Below are 16,651 nucleotides of genomic sequence, written 5' to 3'. Positions count from 1 at the left end.
CATCTGTCTGGTCGTTGGAACAAAACAATACTTTAACTCACTTGGGCAGCCAGGACACGAACCCTCCCGGCTGTCGTCCTGCAGCCCACCATTTTAACTCCGTGTCCAGCCGTGTCCAGGCCCGTCTAGCGGCGTGTGGTGCTGATGGAAGTTGTCCGCACAACTTCACGTCCGGACACCGACTCGGCGGCTAAGTGGACACGTAAAATGGGACCGGAGCCCCGCTGTGTGGAGCCTGCTTTAATAGCCCCTCATCACGCTTCACCCAGCGCAGCTGTGCAACTTACTGACCCATTACACCAGAACCGGACCGTGTCCCGGCTCGCTTCTCCGAAGCGTCCGTGTGGATGGCTGGAGCTGCAACTGTTTACGCGTACAAGCTTGTTTCGGAGTGTGTGTGTGTGTGTGTGTGTGTGTGTGTGTGCGCGCGCGTGCGTGTGTGTGTGTGTGTGTGTGTGTGTCGGGGTAGAAACGGTTCTGTATGTGTAGTGTGTGTTTACAGTTAGATCTGCGCGCACGCGTGTGTGCGTGCGTGTGTGGCTGGATGTGGAGTGGCGTTTGAGGCATATCTGTGTGTGTGTGTGTGTGTGTGTGTGTGTGTGTGGTTTGGGTGTGTAGTTGATGGTAGAAGTACACGTGCATGTAGGTGGAGTAGTATGTCAGCCCGTGTTGTAGGAACCAGTTGAATTGCAGAGGCGAGGCAGTGTGATCTGAAAGTAAAAAGTGGACTAGTGGGTCTTGACAAGATGAGGACTCTACTGACATTCTTGGTAAATCCCAGAAAAGAAACGAGACGTTGCCCTGCCCCTTGCCTCGCCTCCTCTCTCCCCGTGGCATTACTTACAGGGGTTCCCTAATCACAATTTATGTCTGGATTTATCAACTCAACAGCTAGTCCATCTGGTGGGAGATGAATCGGGGACTACTGCTGAAGAGGCCAGAATCCGGATTGGGCTGAGTAACATGGTGGTCGTCCAGAGTCTGTTGTCCTATGCTGTGGTCTGAGTGTAGAGTCTGGCTCTGTGTGGAAGCCACCGGTGCTTCAGGTGGTAGCTAGCAGGGAATCAGTTTCATAGAGGTGATGCTGGTGATTATAGTCAGTACATGGTCCGGATCAGGCTTTACAGAGACAGACTTGTGCTAGCAGGTTTTGGAGCACTCCCGTTCCGGTTGGCCGTTCTTTGTCTCAGTCAAGCGTGTTAGGGGCGGTTTGCTGTCTGGGTAGTTAATACTTATTTTGTGGGTTTGTAACAGGCCTGTGTACTCTGTTGTGTCTGTGTTACAGGGCAGCACAGAGTGGTGGAGTCCAGTCACACGACCAGGTGGTAAGTTCTGCCATTTACCCACACACCACTTCCTGTTCAGCCTTGGCGTCCAGTCACATCTCTGCCCCAGCCGTGCCGGTTCCAGCCAGATAGCTGTCCATTTGAGAGGAAGGGCGGCCCTACCTGGTCCATGAGTTTACCATCAGCACACGTGCAGCTCATCCTTCAGTCACGTAGTGCTGCTAGACCCCCTTACCAATACTCAAGTCAGGGGCCGTGTTCTCTGTTACACAATACTGAGGTCACAGCTGTGTAACACAATACTACAATAATCGGGTTGAGCTCATTTTAGGTTGTTCTAGTTTGATGATACCAAGTCATAATTTATTGCTGTATATAGTACTCATAAACTGTGTTACTCATAAACTGTGTACGTTGTCGTATGTGAAAGCTCTTTTAACCTGTCTGGGTTTGTTCTACTTGCAGCGGCTCTTTAATGCTTCAGTTGGATGGTTTTCCTACTGGAGACGGAGTTAAGGTAAAGTGCAGTTGAAAGTGTCTACGTGTTGTGGTCAGATGATGTGGGTGTATGTTGCATGTGTATTGGATGTGTAGTGCTTTTCTAGTGTGAGGACACAAAATGCTTTGCACAAAAGTACTGCATGTCGTTACATTATATGTTGCCCCTGTGGACTCACACCCCGAACTCTTCGCAGCACTAGTGCCATGCTGAAGGTGTATGCTGCCATAACACCAGACTCTCCGCCCAGCCCGCGTAGCAGCAGGACCACCATGCAGTACACACACAGTATATACCATACCCACACACGGCCTTGCTGGTGGACATGTATGCTGCCATAACACCAGACTCTCCGCCCAGCCCGCGTAGCAGCAGGACCACCATGCAGTACACACACAGTATATACCATACCCACACACGGCCTTACTGGTGGACATGTATGCTGCTATAACACCAGACTCTCCACCCAGCCTGCGTAGCAGCAGGACCACCATGCAGTACACACACAGTATATACCATACCCACACACGGCCTTACTGGTGGACATGTATGCTGCCATAACACCAGACTCTCCACCCAGCCTGCGTAGCAGCAGGACCACCATGCAGTACACACACAGTATATACCATACCCACACACGGCCTTACTGGTGGACATGTATGCTGCCATAACACCAGACTCTCCACCCAGCCTGCGTAGCAGCAGGACCACCATGCAGTACACACACAGTATATACCATACCCACACACGGCCTTACTGGTGGACATGTATGCTGTAGTATACTGGGAGGGTGTGGGAGTGTATGAGTGTGTTTTTTTATGTAAATTGTGTGTATTTTTGGAGTGTGTATTAGGGTTGTGCGATAGGACCAAAATCTCATGTCCCCATATAGTTAATCTCATATCCCGATAAGGATACATGTCACAATATAGCGTATTTTCTGTAAATTCAGTGAACAAGTAGTTTCTGGCCCCCGGCGTGTGTGGCGCGTGTGTGTGTGTGGGGGGGGGGGCGGAACCACACAGCAGAGCAGCGCGGCATAAAGGACACACAACACAGCAGAACCTCACACTGAGCTGAAATGAAACAAGTGCACATAAACTAGCTAAACAACATAGCAGCAGTGCTAATAAGTGTGTGTGACATTGTTGTGTAAGAAGTGGGGTTGTTGTGAAGCGTCTACTGTGTTGGTGTAGTGTTGTGTGTCTGTCACGTCTCACTATCAACCTTCACCGCTGGCTTGCAGAAATGTGAACAGGAGAGCCGAGCATGTAAGTCTCTCCCTGCCAGTACATAGCCTCTCCGACAGCAAGTCCTATGTAGCGCCTCCTCGTGGCGACACATGGTAACTGGGTACACCTTGGACCCTGGCTGAACTACAAGGGACTCGGAGGAGGTCTGGCCCCTAGACGTGTGGTACGCAGGCCCACCGGTGTGTGGATATTCCCTGATGCCCACGAACTAGCCCCAGCTATGGGTTAGACAGTGCCACCTAGTGGATACCTCGGGAGAGGAATAGGCTACAGGAGTAAACCCCTACACAACATCAACGTCCACAGTGCTTTTGTGTTTTGTTTTTCTTTTGTGTGTGTTTAAGTGGGAGAGTACTGCTGGTGTCGTGTGTGGCTGCCGCTTCTCCCTCTCGTAGCCCCCTTCCCATCCACCCCTGTACGTCTGTGTTGTGTTGATCTGTTGTCTTGTTTGTAACAAAACTTTGCGTGTTAGAAAAGCGCTATATAAGATTAATTTATTATTATTATTAACATAAATATTGGTAGTCTCTGCTGTGTTTTGCTGTCGTTCATGGTGGCGTTGGTTTCTCGTCTTCTCTCCTGCTCTCTGTCGCAGCGTGGGCGGAGCTAGCGACCACTACACCAGTTGTGTTACTGTAAGTGCAATAAAAGCTTTGTAAGTAAAAAGCCAGTAAGAGTAATTTATTAATCGAATCCATGTAAAAGATGGACAAACTCAAAACGATGAAAAATATCGCTGTAAAAAATGATTTGCGACAACCCAACAAACGATAGAGCATAACATGAAATGATAGATGTTTTTCTATCCACACACAATATATAGTCATATCGCACAGCCATATTATGTATTAGTGTATGTTGAGCCCTGTGATGGCCTGGCGGCCTGTCCAGGGTGTCTCCCCGCCTACCGCCAAGTGACTGCTGGGATAGGCTCCAGCATCTCTGCGACCCTGAGAGCAGGATAAGCAGTTTGTGTAATGGATGGATGGATGGATGGGTATGTATGGGTGTATTTTGGTTTATATTTGGTGTGTATATTAGGTATTAATGAGTGGGAAAGGGTGTATATTTGATGTGTAATTGACATTTCACAAAGTACCGCCCCAGAACGGTGCTTGTCCAATCCTACCTTAGCAACAGTCCGTCAAGCTTTCAAACACACAGCAAAATGCTGAAACGGTGTGCCTATGGGATCTGCAAATCGGATACTAGATATGTGAAAAGTTTGGAGGGGTGTAATTTTCTTTCCCTTCCCGAAACCCAGAACGCAAGAAGCGCAATGTGGGCAATAGATTTGGCAGTATAGCAGACCCCATGGCCAGCTTAATCCATCCAAAATCAACACAAATACCTGTCTGCTCCAAGCTAAGCTTGCTACTAGCTATTATTGATAGCTAATACAGCTAACGTATTATTACTGTTACTTTTACCCACACAATGCGCTGATTTCTTCCTTCATGTTTTGGTGTTTTCCGGCTACTTCCTGGATAGTTCTGAAATACTTGACGGGCATAGCAACAGTAACTAAGGGGGGCGGGACATTGCGAAAGGTCAATTGGTGGATAAGGGTGTGTATGGGAGCTTATTGATAATCATTGGTTGTGTTGGTGTATAATTGGGTGTTTATGAATATATATTGTGTGAATATGGATGTATGGGTGTAAATTGGAGGTGTATGGGTGTAAATTTGGGTGTATGGGTTTATATTGGGTGTGTTTGGGGGTATATGGGTGTATATTGGGGTGTATGGGTGTATATTGGGGTACATGGGTGTATATTGGGCGTGTATGGGTGTATATTGGGGTGTATGGGTCTATATAGGGGTCGTTTGGGTTTATATTGGGGGTGTATATTGAGTGTGTATGGGTTTATATTGGGGGTGTATGGATGTGTATTGGGGGTGTATGTGTGTATATTTGGGGTGTATGGGTGGATATTGGGGGTGGATATTAGGGTGTATGGGTGTATATTGGGGGTGTATGGGTGTATATTGGGGATGTGTATTGGGGTGTATGGGTGTATATTGGGGTGTGTAGATGTATGTTGGGGGTGTATGGGTGCATGATGGATTTATATCTGGCTGGTAGGGCTGCACTATATCATCTCAGCATCATCACCGTGATGTGTGCATGCGCAGTAGTCACATCAGAGAATGTGAGTGTGGTGTGAAGTAAGTCAGGTGAATGTGAGTGTGCGGTGTGAAGTAAGTCGGGTGAATGTGAGTATGCAGTGTGATGTGAGTCAGGTGAATTTGAGTGTGCGGTGTGATGTGAGTAAGGTGAATGTGAGTGTGCGGTGTGATGTGAGTCAGGTGAATGTGAGTGGGCGGTATGATGTGAGTCAGGTGAATGTGAGTGTGTGGTGTGATGTGAGTCAGGTGAATGTGAGTGTGCAGTGTGAAGTAAGTCAGGTGAATGTGAGTATGCGGTGTGAAGTAAGTCAGGTGAATGTGAGTGTGTGATGTGAGTCAGGTGAACGTGAGTGTGCGGTGTGAAGTAAGTTGGGAATATGAGTGTGCAGTGTGATGTGAGTCAGGTGAATGTAAGTGTGCGGTGTGATGTGAGTCAGGTGAATGTGAGTGGGCGGTATGATGTGAGTCAGGTGAATGTGAGTGTGCAGTGTGAAGTAAGTCAGGTGAATGTGAGTGTGTGATGTGAGTCAGGTGAACGTGAGTGTGCGGTGTGAAGTAAGTTGGGAATATGAGTGTGCAGTGTGATGTGAGTCAGGTGAATGTAAGTGTGCGGTGTGATGTGAGTCAGGTGAATGTGCGTGTGCGGTGTGAAGTAAGTCGGTGAATGTGAGTATGCGGTGTGAAGTAAGTCAGGTGAGTGTGCAGTGTGATGTGAGTCAGGTGAAGGCGAGTGTGCGGTGTGAAGTCAGTCAGGTGAATGTGAGTGTGCGGTGTTAAGTGAGTCAGGGGAATGTGAGTGTGCGGTGTGATGTGAGTCAGGTGAGTGTGCGGTGTGAAGAGTCAAGTGAATGTGAGTGTGTGGTGTGAAGTAAGTCAGGTGAATGTAAGTGTGCGTTGTGAAGTAAGTCAGATGAATGTGAGTGTTCGGTGTGATGTGATGTGAGTCAGGTGAATGTGAGTGTGTGGTGTCAAGTAAGTCAGGTGAATGTGAGTTTGTGCTGTGAAGTAAGTCAGGTGAATGTGAGTATGCTGTGTGAAGTTAGTCAGGTGAGTGTGCGGTGGGAAGTAAGTCAGGTGAATGTGAGTGCGTTGTGAAGTAAGTCAGATGAATGTGAGTGTGCGGTGTGCAGTAAGTCAGGTGAATGTGTGTGGTGTGATGTGAGTCAGGTGAGTGTGTGGTGTGAGGTAAGTCATGTGAGTGTGGGGTATGAAGTAAGTCAGGTGAATGTGAGTGTGTGGTGTGAAGTGAGTCAGGTGAATGTGAGTGTGTGGTGTGAAGTAAGTCAGGTGAATGTGAGTGCAGTGTGAAGTTAGTCAGGTGAGTGGGCGGTGGGAAGTAAGTCAGATGAATGTGAGTGTGCGGTGTGCAGTAAGTCAGGTGAATGTGTGTGGTGTGATGTGAGTCAGGTGAGTGTGTGGTGTGCGGTAAGTCATGTGAGTGTGGGGTATGAAGTAAGTCAGGTGAATGTGAGTGTGTGGTGTGAAGTCAGTCAGATGAATGTGAGTGTGCGGTGTGAAGTAAGTCAGGTGAATGTGAGTGCAGTGTGAAGTAAGTCAGGTGAATGTGTGTGTGTTTGGTGTGATGTGAGTCAGGTGAGTGTGTGGTGTGAAGTAAGTCATGTGAGTGTGTGGTGTGAAGTAAGTCAGGTGAATGTGAGTGTGCAGTGTGATGTGAGTCAGGTGAGTGTGCGGTGTGATGTGAGTCAGATGAATGTGAGTGTACGGTGTGAAGTGAGTATGCGGTGTGAAGTAAGTCAGATGAATGTGAGTGTGCAGTGTGATGTGAGTCAGGTGAATGTGAGTGTGCGGTGTGATGTTAGTCAGGTGAGTGGGCGGTGGGAAGTAAGTCAGATGAATGTGAGTGTGCGGTGTGCAGTAAGTCAGGTGAATGTGTGTGGTGTGATGTGAGTCAGGTGAGTGTGTGGTGTGCGGTAAGTCATGTGAGTGTGGGGTATGAAGTAAGTCAGGTGAATGTGAGTGTGTGGTGTGAAGTCAGTCAGATGAATGTGAGTGTACGGTGTGAAGTGAGTATGCGGTGTGAAGTAAGTCAGATGAATGTGAGTGTGCAGTGTGATGTGAGTCAGGTGAATGTGAGTGTGCGGTGTGATGTTAGTCAGGTGAATGTGAGTGTGCGGTGTGATGTGAGTCAAGTGAAGGCGAGTGTGTGGTGTGAAGTCAGTCAGATGAATGTGAGTTTGCGGTGTTAAGTGAGTCAGGTGAATGTGAGTGTGTGGTGTGAAGTAAGTCAGGTGAATGTGAGTGTGCGTTGTGAAGTAAGTCAGATGAATGTGAGTGTGTGATGTGAGTCAGGTGAATGTGAGTGTGCAGTGTCAAGTAAGTCAGGTGAATGTGAGTGTGTGCTGTGAAGTAAGTCAGGTGAATGTGAGTGTGCTGTGTGAAGTTAGTCAGGTGAGTGTGCGGTGGGAAGTAAGTCAGGTGAATGTGAGGGTGCGTTGTGAAGTAAGTCAGATGAATGTGTGTGCGGTGTGCAGTAAGTCAGGTGAATGTGTGTGTGTGGTGTGATGTGAGTCAGGTGAGTGTGTGGTGTGAAGTAAGTCATGTGAGTGTGAGGTATGAAGTAAGTCAGGTGAATGTGTGTGTGTGGTGTGAAGTAAGTCAGGTGAATGTGTGTGTGTGTGGTGTGAAGTAAGTCAGGTGAATGTGAGTGTGTGGTGTGATGTGAGTCAGGTGAATGTGCGTGTGCGGTGTGAAGTAAGTCGGTGAATGTGATTATGCGGTGTGAAGTAAGTCAGGTGAATGTGAGTGTGCAGTGTGATGTGAGTCAGGTGAAGGCGAATGTGCGGTGTGAAGTCAGTCAGGTGAATGTGAGTGTGATGTTAGTCAGGTGAATTTGAGTGTGCGGTGTGATGTGAGTCAGGTGAGCGTGCGGTGTGAAGTAAGTCAGGTGAATGTGAGTGTGCAGTGTGATGTGAGTCAGGTGAATGTGAGTGGGCGGTATGATGTGAGTCAGGTGAATGTGAGTGTGCAGTGTGAAGTAAATCAGGTGAATGTGAGTATGCGGTGTGAAGTAAGTCAGGTGAATGTGAGTGTGTGATGTGAGTCAGGTGAACGTGAGTGTGCGGTGTGAAGTAAGTCGGGAATATGAGTGTGCAGTGTGATGTGAGTCAGGTGAATGTGCGGTGTGAAGTAAGTCGGTGAATGTGAGTATGCGGTGTGAAGTAAGTCAGGTGAATGTGAGTGTGCAGTGTGTTGTGAGTCAGGTGAAGGCGAGTGTGCGGTGTGAAGTCAGTCAGGTGAATGTGAGTGTGCGGTGTTAAGTGAGTCGGGAATGTGAGTGTGCGGTGTGATGTGAGTCAGGTGAGTGTGCGGTGTGAAGAGTCAAGTGAGTGTGTGGTGTGATGTAAGTCAGGTGAATGTAAGTGTGCGTTGTGAAGTCAGATGAATGTGAGTGTTCGGTGTGATGTGATGTGAGTCAGGTGAATGTGAGTGTGCGGTGTCAAGTAAGTCAGATGAATGTGAGTTTGTGCTGTGAAGTAAGTCAGGTGAATGTGAGTGTGCGTTGTGAAGTAAGTCAGATGAATGTGAGTGCGCGGTGTGCAGTAAGTCAGGTGAATGTGTGTGGTGTGATGTGAGTCAGGTGAATGTGTGGTGTGAGGTAAGTCATGTGAGTGTGTGGTGTGAAGTAAGTCAGGTGAATGTGTGTGTGTGTGGTATGATGTGAGTCAGGTGAATGTAAGTGTGCGGTGTGATGTGAGTCAGGTGAATGTGCGTGTGCGGTGTGAAGTAAGTCGGTGAATGTGAGTAGGCGGTGTGAAGTCAGTCAGGTGAATGTGAGTGTGCGTTGTGAAGTAAGTCAGATGAATGTGTGTGCGGTGTGCAGTAAGTCAGGTGAATGTGTGTGTGTGTGTGGTGTGATGTGAGTCAGGTGAGTGTGTGGTGTGAAGTAAGTCATGTGAGTGTGAGGTATGAAGTAAGTCAGGTGAATGTGAGTGTGTGGTGTGAAGTAAGTCAGGTGAATGTGTGTGTGTGGTGTGAAGTGAGTCAGGTGAATGTGTGTGTGTGGTGTGAAGTGAGTCAGTTGAATGTGAGTGTGCGGTGTGAAGTAAGTCAGGTGAATTTGAGTGTGTGGTGTGATGTGAGTCAGGTGAATGTGAGTGCGGTGTGATGTGATTCAGGTGAATGTGAGTGTGGTGTGAAGTCAGTCAGGTGAATTTTAGTGTGCGGTGTGAAGTGAATCAGGTGAATGTGAGTATGCGATGTGATGTGAGTCAGGTGAATGTGAGTGTTTGGTGTGATTTGAGTCAGGTGAATGTGAGTGTGTGGTGTGAAGTGAGTCAGGTGAATGTGATTCTGTGGTGTGTGAATTGAATCAGTTGAATGTGAGTTTGCGGTGTGATGTGAGTCAGGTGAGTGTGTGATGTGAGTCAGGTGAGTGTGCAGTGTGAAGTGGGTCATGTGAATGAGAGTGTGCGGTGTGAAATGAGTCAGGTGAATGTGAGTGCGGTGGGAAGTAAGTCAGGTGAATGTGAGTGTGCGGTGTGAAGTGAGTCAGATGAATGTGAGTGTGCGGTGTGAAGTGAGTCAGGTGAATATGAGTGTGTGGTGTGAAGTGAGTCAGGTGGATGTGAGTGTGCGGTGTGATGTGAGTCAGGTGAATGTAAGTGTGCGGTGTGAAGTGAGTCAGGTGAGTGTACGGTGTGAAGTCAGTCAGGTGAATGTGAGTGTGCGGTGTGAAGTAAGTCAGGTGAGTGTGCGGTGTGATGTGAGTCAGGTGAATGTGAGGGTGTGATGTGAGTCAGGTGAATGTGAGTGTGTGGTGTGAAGTGAGTCAGATGAATGTGAGTGTGCGGTGTGAAGTGAGTCAGGTGAATGTGAGTTTGCGGTGTGAAGTGAGTCAAGTGAATGTGAGTGTGGTGTGAATTGAGTCAGGTGAATGTGAGTGTGCGGCGTTAAGTCAGTCAGGTGAATGCGAGTGTGCTGTGTGAAGTGAGTCAGATGAATGTGAGTGTGCGGTATGAAGTGAGTCAAGTGAATGTGAGTGTGCGGTGTGATGTGAGTCAGGTGAATGTGAGTGTGCGGTCTGAAGAGAGGCAGGTGAATGCGAGTGTGCTGTGTGAAGTGAGTCAGATGAATGTGAATGTGCGGTATGAAGTGAATCAGGTGAATGTGAGCGTGTGGTGTGAAGTGAGTCAGGTGGATGTGAGTGTGCGGTGTGATGTGAGTCAGGTGAATGTGAGTGTGCGGTGTGAAGTGAGTCAGGTGAGTGTACGGTGTGAAGTCAGTCAGGTGAATGTGAGTGTGCGGTGTGAAGTAAGTCAGGTGAGTGTGCGGTGTGATGTGAGTCAGGTGAATGTGAGGGTGTGATGTGAGTCAGGTGAATGTGAGTGTGTGGTGTGAAGTGAGTCAGATGAATGTGAGTGTGCGGTGTGAAGTGAGTCAGGTGAATGTGAGTTTGCGGTGTGAAGTGAGTCAAGTGAATGTGAGTGTGGTGTGAATTGAGTCAGGTGAATGTGAGTGTGCGGCGTTAAGTCAGTCAGGTGAATGCGAGTGTGCTGTGTGAAGTGAGTCAGATGAATGTGAGTGTGCGGTATGAAGTGAGTCAAGTGAATGTGAGTGTGCGGTGTGATGTGAGTCAGGTGAATGTGAGTGTGCGGTCTGAAGAGAGGCAGGTGAATGCGAGTGTGCTGTGTGAAGTGAGTCAGATGAATGTGAATGTGCGGTATGAAGTGAATCAGGTGAATGTGAGCGTGTGGTGTGAAGTGAGTCAGGTGGATGTGAGTGTGCGGTGTGATGTGAGTCAGGTGAATGTGAGTGTGCGGTGTGAAGTGAGTAGGGGGGTATGTGATTGTGGTGTGATGTGAGTCGTGAATTTGAGTCTGCGGTGTGAATTGAGTCAGGTGAATGAGAGTGTGCGATGTGATGTGAGTCAGGTGAATGTGAGTGCGGTGTGAATGTGAGTGAGTGAGTGAGTGTGTGGTGTGAAGTGAGTCAGGTTAATGTGAGTCAGGTGAATGTGAGTGTGCGGTGTGAAGTGAGTTAGGTGAATGTGCGTATGCCATGTGAAGTGAGTCAGGTGGATGTGAGTGTGCGGTGTGAAGTAAGTCAGGTGAGTGTGCGATGTGAAGTCAGTCAGATGAATGTGAGTGTGCGGTGTGATGCGAGTCAGGTGAATGTGAGAGTGTGCGGTGTGATGTAAGTCAGGTGAATGTGAGTGCGGTGTGAAGTGAGTCAGGTGAATGTGAGTTTGCGGTGTGAAGTCAGTCAGGTGAGTGTGCAGTGTGAAGTGAGTTAAGTGAATGTGAGTGTGGTGTGAATTGAGTCAGGTGAATGTGAGTGTGCGGCGTTAAGTCAGTCAGGTGAATGCGAGTGTGCTGTGTGAAGTGAGTCAAATGAATGTGAGTGTGCGGTATGAAGTGAGTCAAGTGAATGTGAGTGTGCGGTGTGATGTGAGTCAGGTGAATGTGAGTGTGCGGTCTGAAGTGAGGCAGGTGAATGCGAGTGTGCTGTGTGAAGTGAGTCAGATGAATGTGAATGTGCGGTATGAAGTGAGTCAAGTGAATGTGAATGTGAGTGCGGTCTTATGTGAGGCAGGTGAATGTGAGTGTGTGGTGTGATGTGAGTCAGGTGAATGTGAGTGTGCGCTGTGAAGTGAGTCAGATGAATGTCAGTGTGAGGTGTGAAGTGAGTCATGTGACCTCGGACACCTCGTGCTACGACTTGTGCTGCTTGATACAAAAGGAAAACTTGGGAGGTTCTCTGTTTCCTGACTAACCCACAAGAGGAGTCTGTCTGGTGTAACAGTCTACTCGATTTAAGGGTTCTTGGATACACGGAGTTTTTTGCTCGTGAGTTACATGCAGGCTCTGAATTACCAATCACAATCTTTCTTGATCAGTTTATCAACCTGAACCTGAAGACAAGCGAGGAAAAACCCACTGAGCAGGAATATTTGGTTGCAAAATGAGAAGCACTGGCAGTTGTATGGACGTTGTACATTTCAAGTGATCTTCAAGACCAGGTGGAGTTTTTTTTCATTCATTGTTGTTTTTATTTTGGTGAAGTGCAGACTCAATATTGTGAATTTTGGATCGTGCAAGTTTTGGGGGATTTATTTCCAACCCGTATCGGGTTGCACATTTGGAGACGGTGGCACTGATGAAAAGACAGGAGGTGGAGCTGGAGGTGGCAGAGTTGAAGATGATAAGATTTTCATTGGGAGTGATGAAGAAGGACAGGATTAGGAACGAGTATATTAGAGGGACAGCTCATGTTGGACGGTTTGGAGACAAAGCAAGAGAGACAAGATTGAGATGGTTTGGACATGTGTGGAGGAGAGATGCTGGGTATACTGGGAGAAGGATGCTGAATATGGAGCTGCCAGGGAAGAGGAGAAGAGGAAGGCCAAAGAGGAGGTTTATGGATGTGGTGAGGGAGGACATGCAGGTTGCTGGTGTGACAGAGGAAGATGCAGAGGACAGGAAGAGATGGAAACGGATGATCCGCTGTGGCGCCCCCTAACGGGAGCAGCCGAAAGAGGAATTTTTATTTTCTATGCAGATGTACTCCCCTACAAACTCCCCCCAATCATTCTGTAATGGTACTTCTTTCCAAAAGAGCTGTTCACGCCATAAGGAGAAATTCCAGTATTTTGTCATATGGTAATATATCTATCTATCTATCTATCTATCGATATATATATAGAGAGAGAGAGAGAGAGAGAGAGAGAGAGAGAGAGAGAGAGAGAGAGAGAGAGAGAGAGAGAGAGAGAGAGAGAGAGAGAGAGAGAGAGAGAGAGAGAGAGAGAGAGAGAGAGAGAGAGAGAGAGAGAGAGAGAGAGAGAGAGAGAGAGAGAGAGAGAGAGAGAGAGAGAGAGAGAGAGAGAGAGAGAGAGAGAGAGAGAGAGAGAGAGAGAGAGAGAGAGATATCGCAGAAAACAAATATTGCAATGTGAATTTTTTCCAGTATTGTGCAGCCTTACATGGGTGTGTATCATTATATATGTGTATGGGTGTGCATTGGTGTATATTATTGTGTATTGGGTGGGCATGGGCTATGTATTGGTAAAGTCAAGTCAGTTTTATTTGTTTAGCCCAATATTATAAATGTGCGTCAGGGGTTTTACAGCAACACAACATCCTGTCCTTAGACCCTCACATCGGATAAGGAACAACTCCCTAAAACCTTTAACAGGGAGAAAAGACTAGCTGTGTGTGGGTGTATACTAGCTGTGTGTATGGGTGTATACTAGCTGTGTGTATGGGTCTATACTAGCTGTATATATGGGTGTATACTAGCCGTGTATATGGGTGTATACTAGGTGCATATGGGTGTATACTAGCTGTATATATGGGTGTATACTAGCCGTGTATATGGGTGTATACTAGGTGCATATGGGTGTATACTAGCTGTATATATGGGTGTATACTAGCTGTATATATGGGTGTATACTAGCTGTGTATATGGGTGTATACTAGCTGTGTATATGGGTGTATACTAGCTGTGTGTATGGGTGCATACTAGCTGTGTATATGGGAGTATACTAGCTGTATATATGGGTGTATACTAGCCGCATATATGGGTGTATACTAGCCGTGTATATGGGTGTATGCTAGCTGTATATATGGGTGTATACTAGGTGTGTATATGGGTGTATACTAGGTGTGTATATGGGTGTATGCTAGGTGTGTATGGGTGTATGCTAGCTGTGTATATGGGTGTATACTAGGTGTATATTATCTGGACTGCTCCGTTGGCATGTGGACACTGCTTGGCATCCTGTGCATCATGTTCTTCATAAATTTTATGTCCATTATAATTCTGTTATCCTCTTTCAATGTTGTATTATGTAAATTGCGTGAACACAACATCCATTGCATGCTGTCCGTCTTGGGAGAGAGATCCTCCTCTGTTGCTCTCCCTGAGGTTTCTTCCTATTTTTTCTCCCTGTTAAAGGGTTTTTTTTTAGGGAGTTTTTCCTTATCCGATAAGAGGATCTAAGGACAGGATGTTGTGTTGCTGTTAAGCCCACTGAGGCAAATTTGTAATTTGTGATATTGGGCTATACAAATAAAATTGATTTGATTCGATATATGGGTGTATACTAGGTGTGTATGGGTATATATCAAATCAAAATCAAATAAATTTTATTTGTATAGCCCAATATCACAAATTACAAATTTGCCTCAGTGGGCTTAACAGCAACACAACATCCTGTCCTTAGATCCTCTCATCGGATAAGGAAAAACTCCCTAAAAAATCCCTTTAACAGGGAGAAACAATAGGAAGAAACCTCAGGGAGAGCAACAGGTGTGTATGGGTATATACTATGTGTGTATGGGTATATACTAGGTGTGTATGGGTGTATACTAGGTGTGGTTATGGGTATATACTAGGTGTGTATAGGTGTACACTAGGTGTAAATATGGGTGTATACTATGGGTATATACTAGGTGTGTATGGGTGTATACTAGGTGTGGATATGGGTGTATACTAGGAGTGTATGGGTGTATACTAGGTGTGGATATGGGTGTATACTAGGAGTATATACTAGGTGTGTATGGGTATATACTAGGTGTGTATGGGTGTATACTAGGTGTGGAAATGGGTGTATACTAGGTGTGTATAGGTGTACACTAGGTGTGGATATGGATGTATACTAGGTGTGTATGGGTATATACTAGGAGTGTATGGGTGTATACTAGGTGTGGATATGGGTGTATACTATGGGTGTATACTAGGTGTGTATGGGTATATACTAGGAGTGTATGGGTGTATACTAGGTGTGGATATGGGTATATAATGCAGTATTTCCTTTATATACTATTTTTAACAGAGGTGCAGCTTCATACAGTGGTTTCCAGATGCAGTCTGCATACTGTCCCTGCTTCAGTCTGCTCACATGCTCACAGTGAGCAGTGTGTCGATGCTGTTCAGGGGTGCTTTTCAGGGGTGCTGTTCATGGGGGCTGTTCAGAGGTGCTGTTCAGGGTTGCTGTTCATGGGGGCTGTTCATGGGTGCTTTTCAGGGGTGCTGTTCATGGGGGCTGTTCAGAGGTGCTGTTCAGGGTTGCTGTTCATGGGGGCTGTTCATGGGGGCTGTTCAGGGGTGCTGTTCATGGGTGCTGTTCAGGGTTGCTGTTCATGGGTGCTGTTCATAGGTGCTGTTCAGGGATGCTGTTCAGGGATGCTGTTCAGAGGTACTGTTCAGGGGTGCTAGCACAGCATGCAACAGCAGGCTCTGCAACACGCCGGTCTGTCGTGATGGGAGCCGTGAACAGCATCAGCCAACATGCAGCCCCTGGAGTCGGCGTGGTCTGTTCCTTTGTCCCGGGAGCTTTTGTTTAGCCAGCAGTTGCTCAGTCTGAGAGAGGAGAACCAGAAGGTATCAGGACCAGAAGGGGGTTCAGGAGGCCAGTGTTACCCAGTGTCCATGGCTTACTTTGTCGGCTGACGTTCTGATGAACGTTTTTGCAGCACGTTACATCACCAGACGTAGCACCTCCTCCACATTATCATGCACCACCCCATAACACCAGGAAGCACATCCCAGACCGATCCAAGCTAGTAATTCTTCCTGCAGCGTGTGCAGGAATACGTGCATGTTGTAATGTCTCATTTTGTGGGACATTCTCACTTTGGACCATAGAAATGGGGTAAATGTAATTGGGTAAATGTTGGAGTTAATTTCATTTCCTGAGATTGTGTGTCGTGTACTTCTCTTGTACCTTGTGTGTACTGTGTTGTTTGCATCTCCACTGTACTCTTACAGTGGACAGTAGCCTTCAAGGACCTGTAGAACACCATGAAGAGCGAATGTGGAAGAGACTGTAGGACTATGTCCTGCTGAGACATTGTTGTCAGGATGTAGTTATGACCTCATGTGACCTTGTCCACCAGTGCTCTGTACTGTGTTCAGCATCACATAAAGACACGGGAGTTTTTCTCACCGGTTTTAAGACTGTCTCTCTGCATGCTCGGTAGTCCAGGTAGAACATCACAGACAGCTGCTGTCAGCATGCATGCTCAGTAGTCCAGGTAGGACATCACAGACAGCTGTCTCTATGCATGCTCGGTAGTCCAGGTAGGACATCACAGTCAGCTGAACCAGCTCATGTAGACATAAGGCTGCTGAAAGAACATGTAAACAGTATCATAGTTGTTTTAGTTGCTATGACAACAACAACACTGTCAGTCCCATCCTGCTGATTAGTGTTAAACTAACTGCTTTTGACATCCTTCTTCTCTGTGTGTGTGTGTGTGTGCAGGCTGAACATTCCCCTGGACCAGCTGGCAGACTGACTGGATCCATGATGGAATTACAGACGTTACAGGAGGCTCTGAAAGTGGAGATCCAAATCCATCAGGTAGGTGAAGCAGTCTGATAGAGGGGGCCGTTGAGTCCTGCAGGACCACACTGTGACCTCTAGAGGCCCCTGTAGTGTAGGTGTCTGTAGGATAGGAGATTTTTCCCTGCTAATTTCAGGGTGTGCGGTGTGTATCTGCTTGTCTGGGCCTTGGTACTC

At 47.2% G+C, this 16,651-nt stretch overlaps 1 protein-coding gene across 1 annotated transcript in view; it reads left to right on the top strand.

Moving 5' to 3' along the window:
* Positions 1-16,651, top strand: part of phf21ab (PHD finger protein 21Ab) — a 61,526-nt gene that overhangs the window by 955 nt on the left and 43,920 nt on the right. The window contains exons 2-4 of the mRNA XM_056282280.1: positions 1,286-1,325; positions 1,752-1,803; positions 16,394-16,492. Coding sequence (XP_056138255.1) covers positions 1,762-1,803; positions 16,394-16,492 — 141 coding nt within the window. The 5' untranslated portion in view covers positions 1,286-1,325; positions 1,752-1,761. The remainder of the gene's footprint in view (positions 1-1,285; positions 1,326-1,751; positions 1,804-16,393; positions 16,493-16,651) is intronic.

The sequence above is a fragment of the Lampris incognitus genome, chromosome 6 (genome assembly GCF_029633865.1).
Source record: "Lampris incognitus isolate fLamInc1 chromosome 6, fLamInc1.hap2, whole genome shotgun sequence".
NCBI lineage: Eukaryota > Metazoa > Chordata > Actinopteri > Lampriformes > Lampridae > Lampris > Lampris incognitus.
The sequence above is the reverse complement of the archived record's forward strand: the minus strand, read 5'-3'. Positions and strand labels throughout refer to the sequence as shown.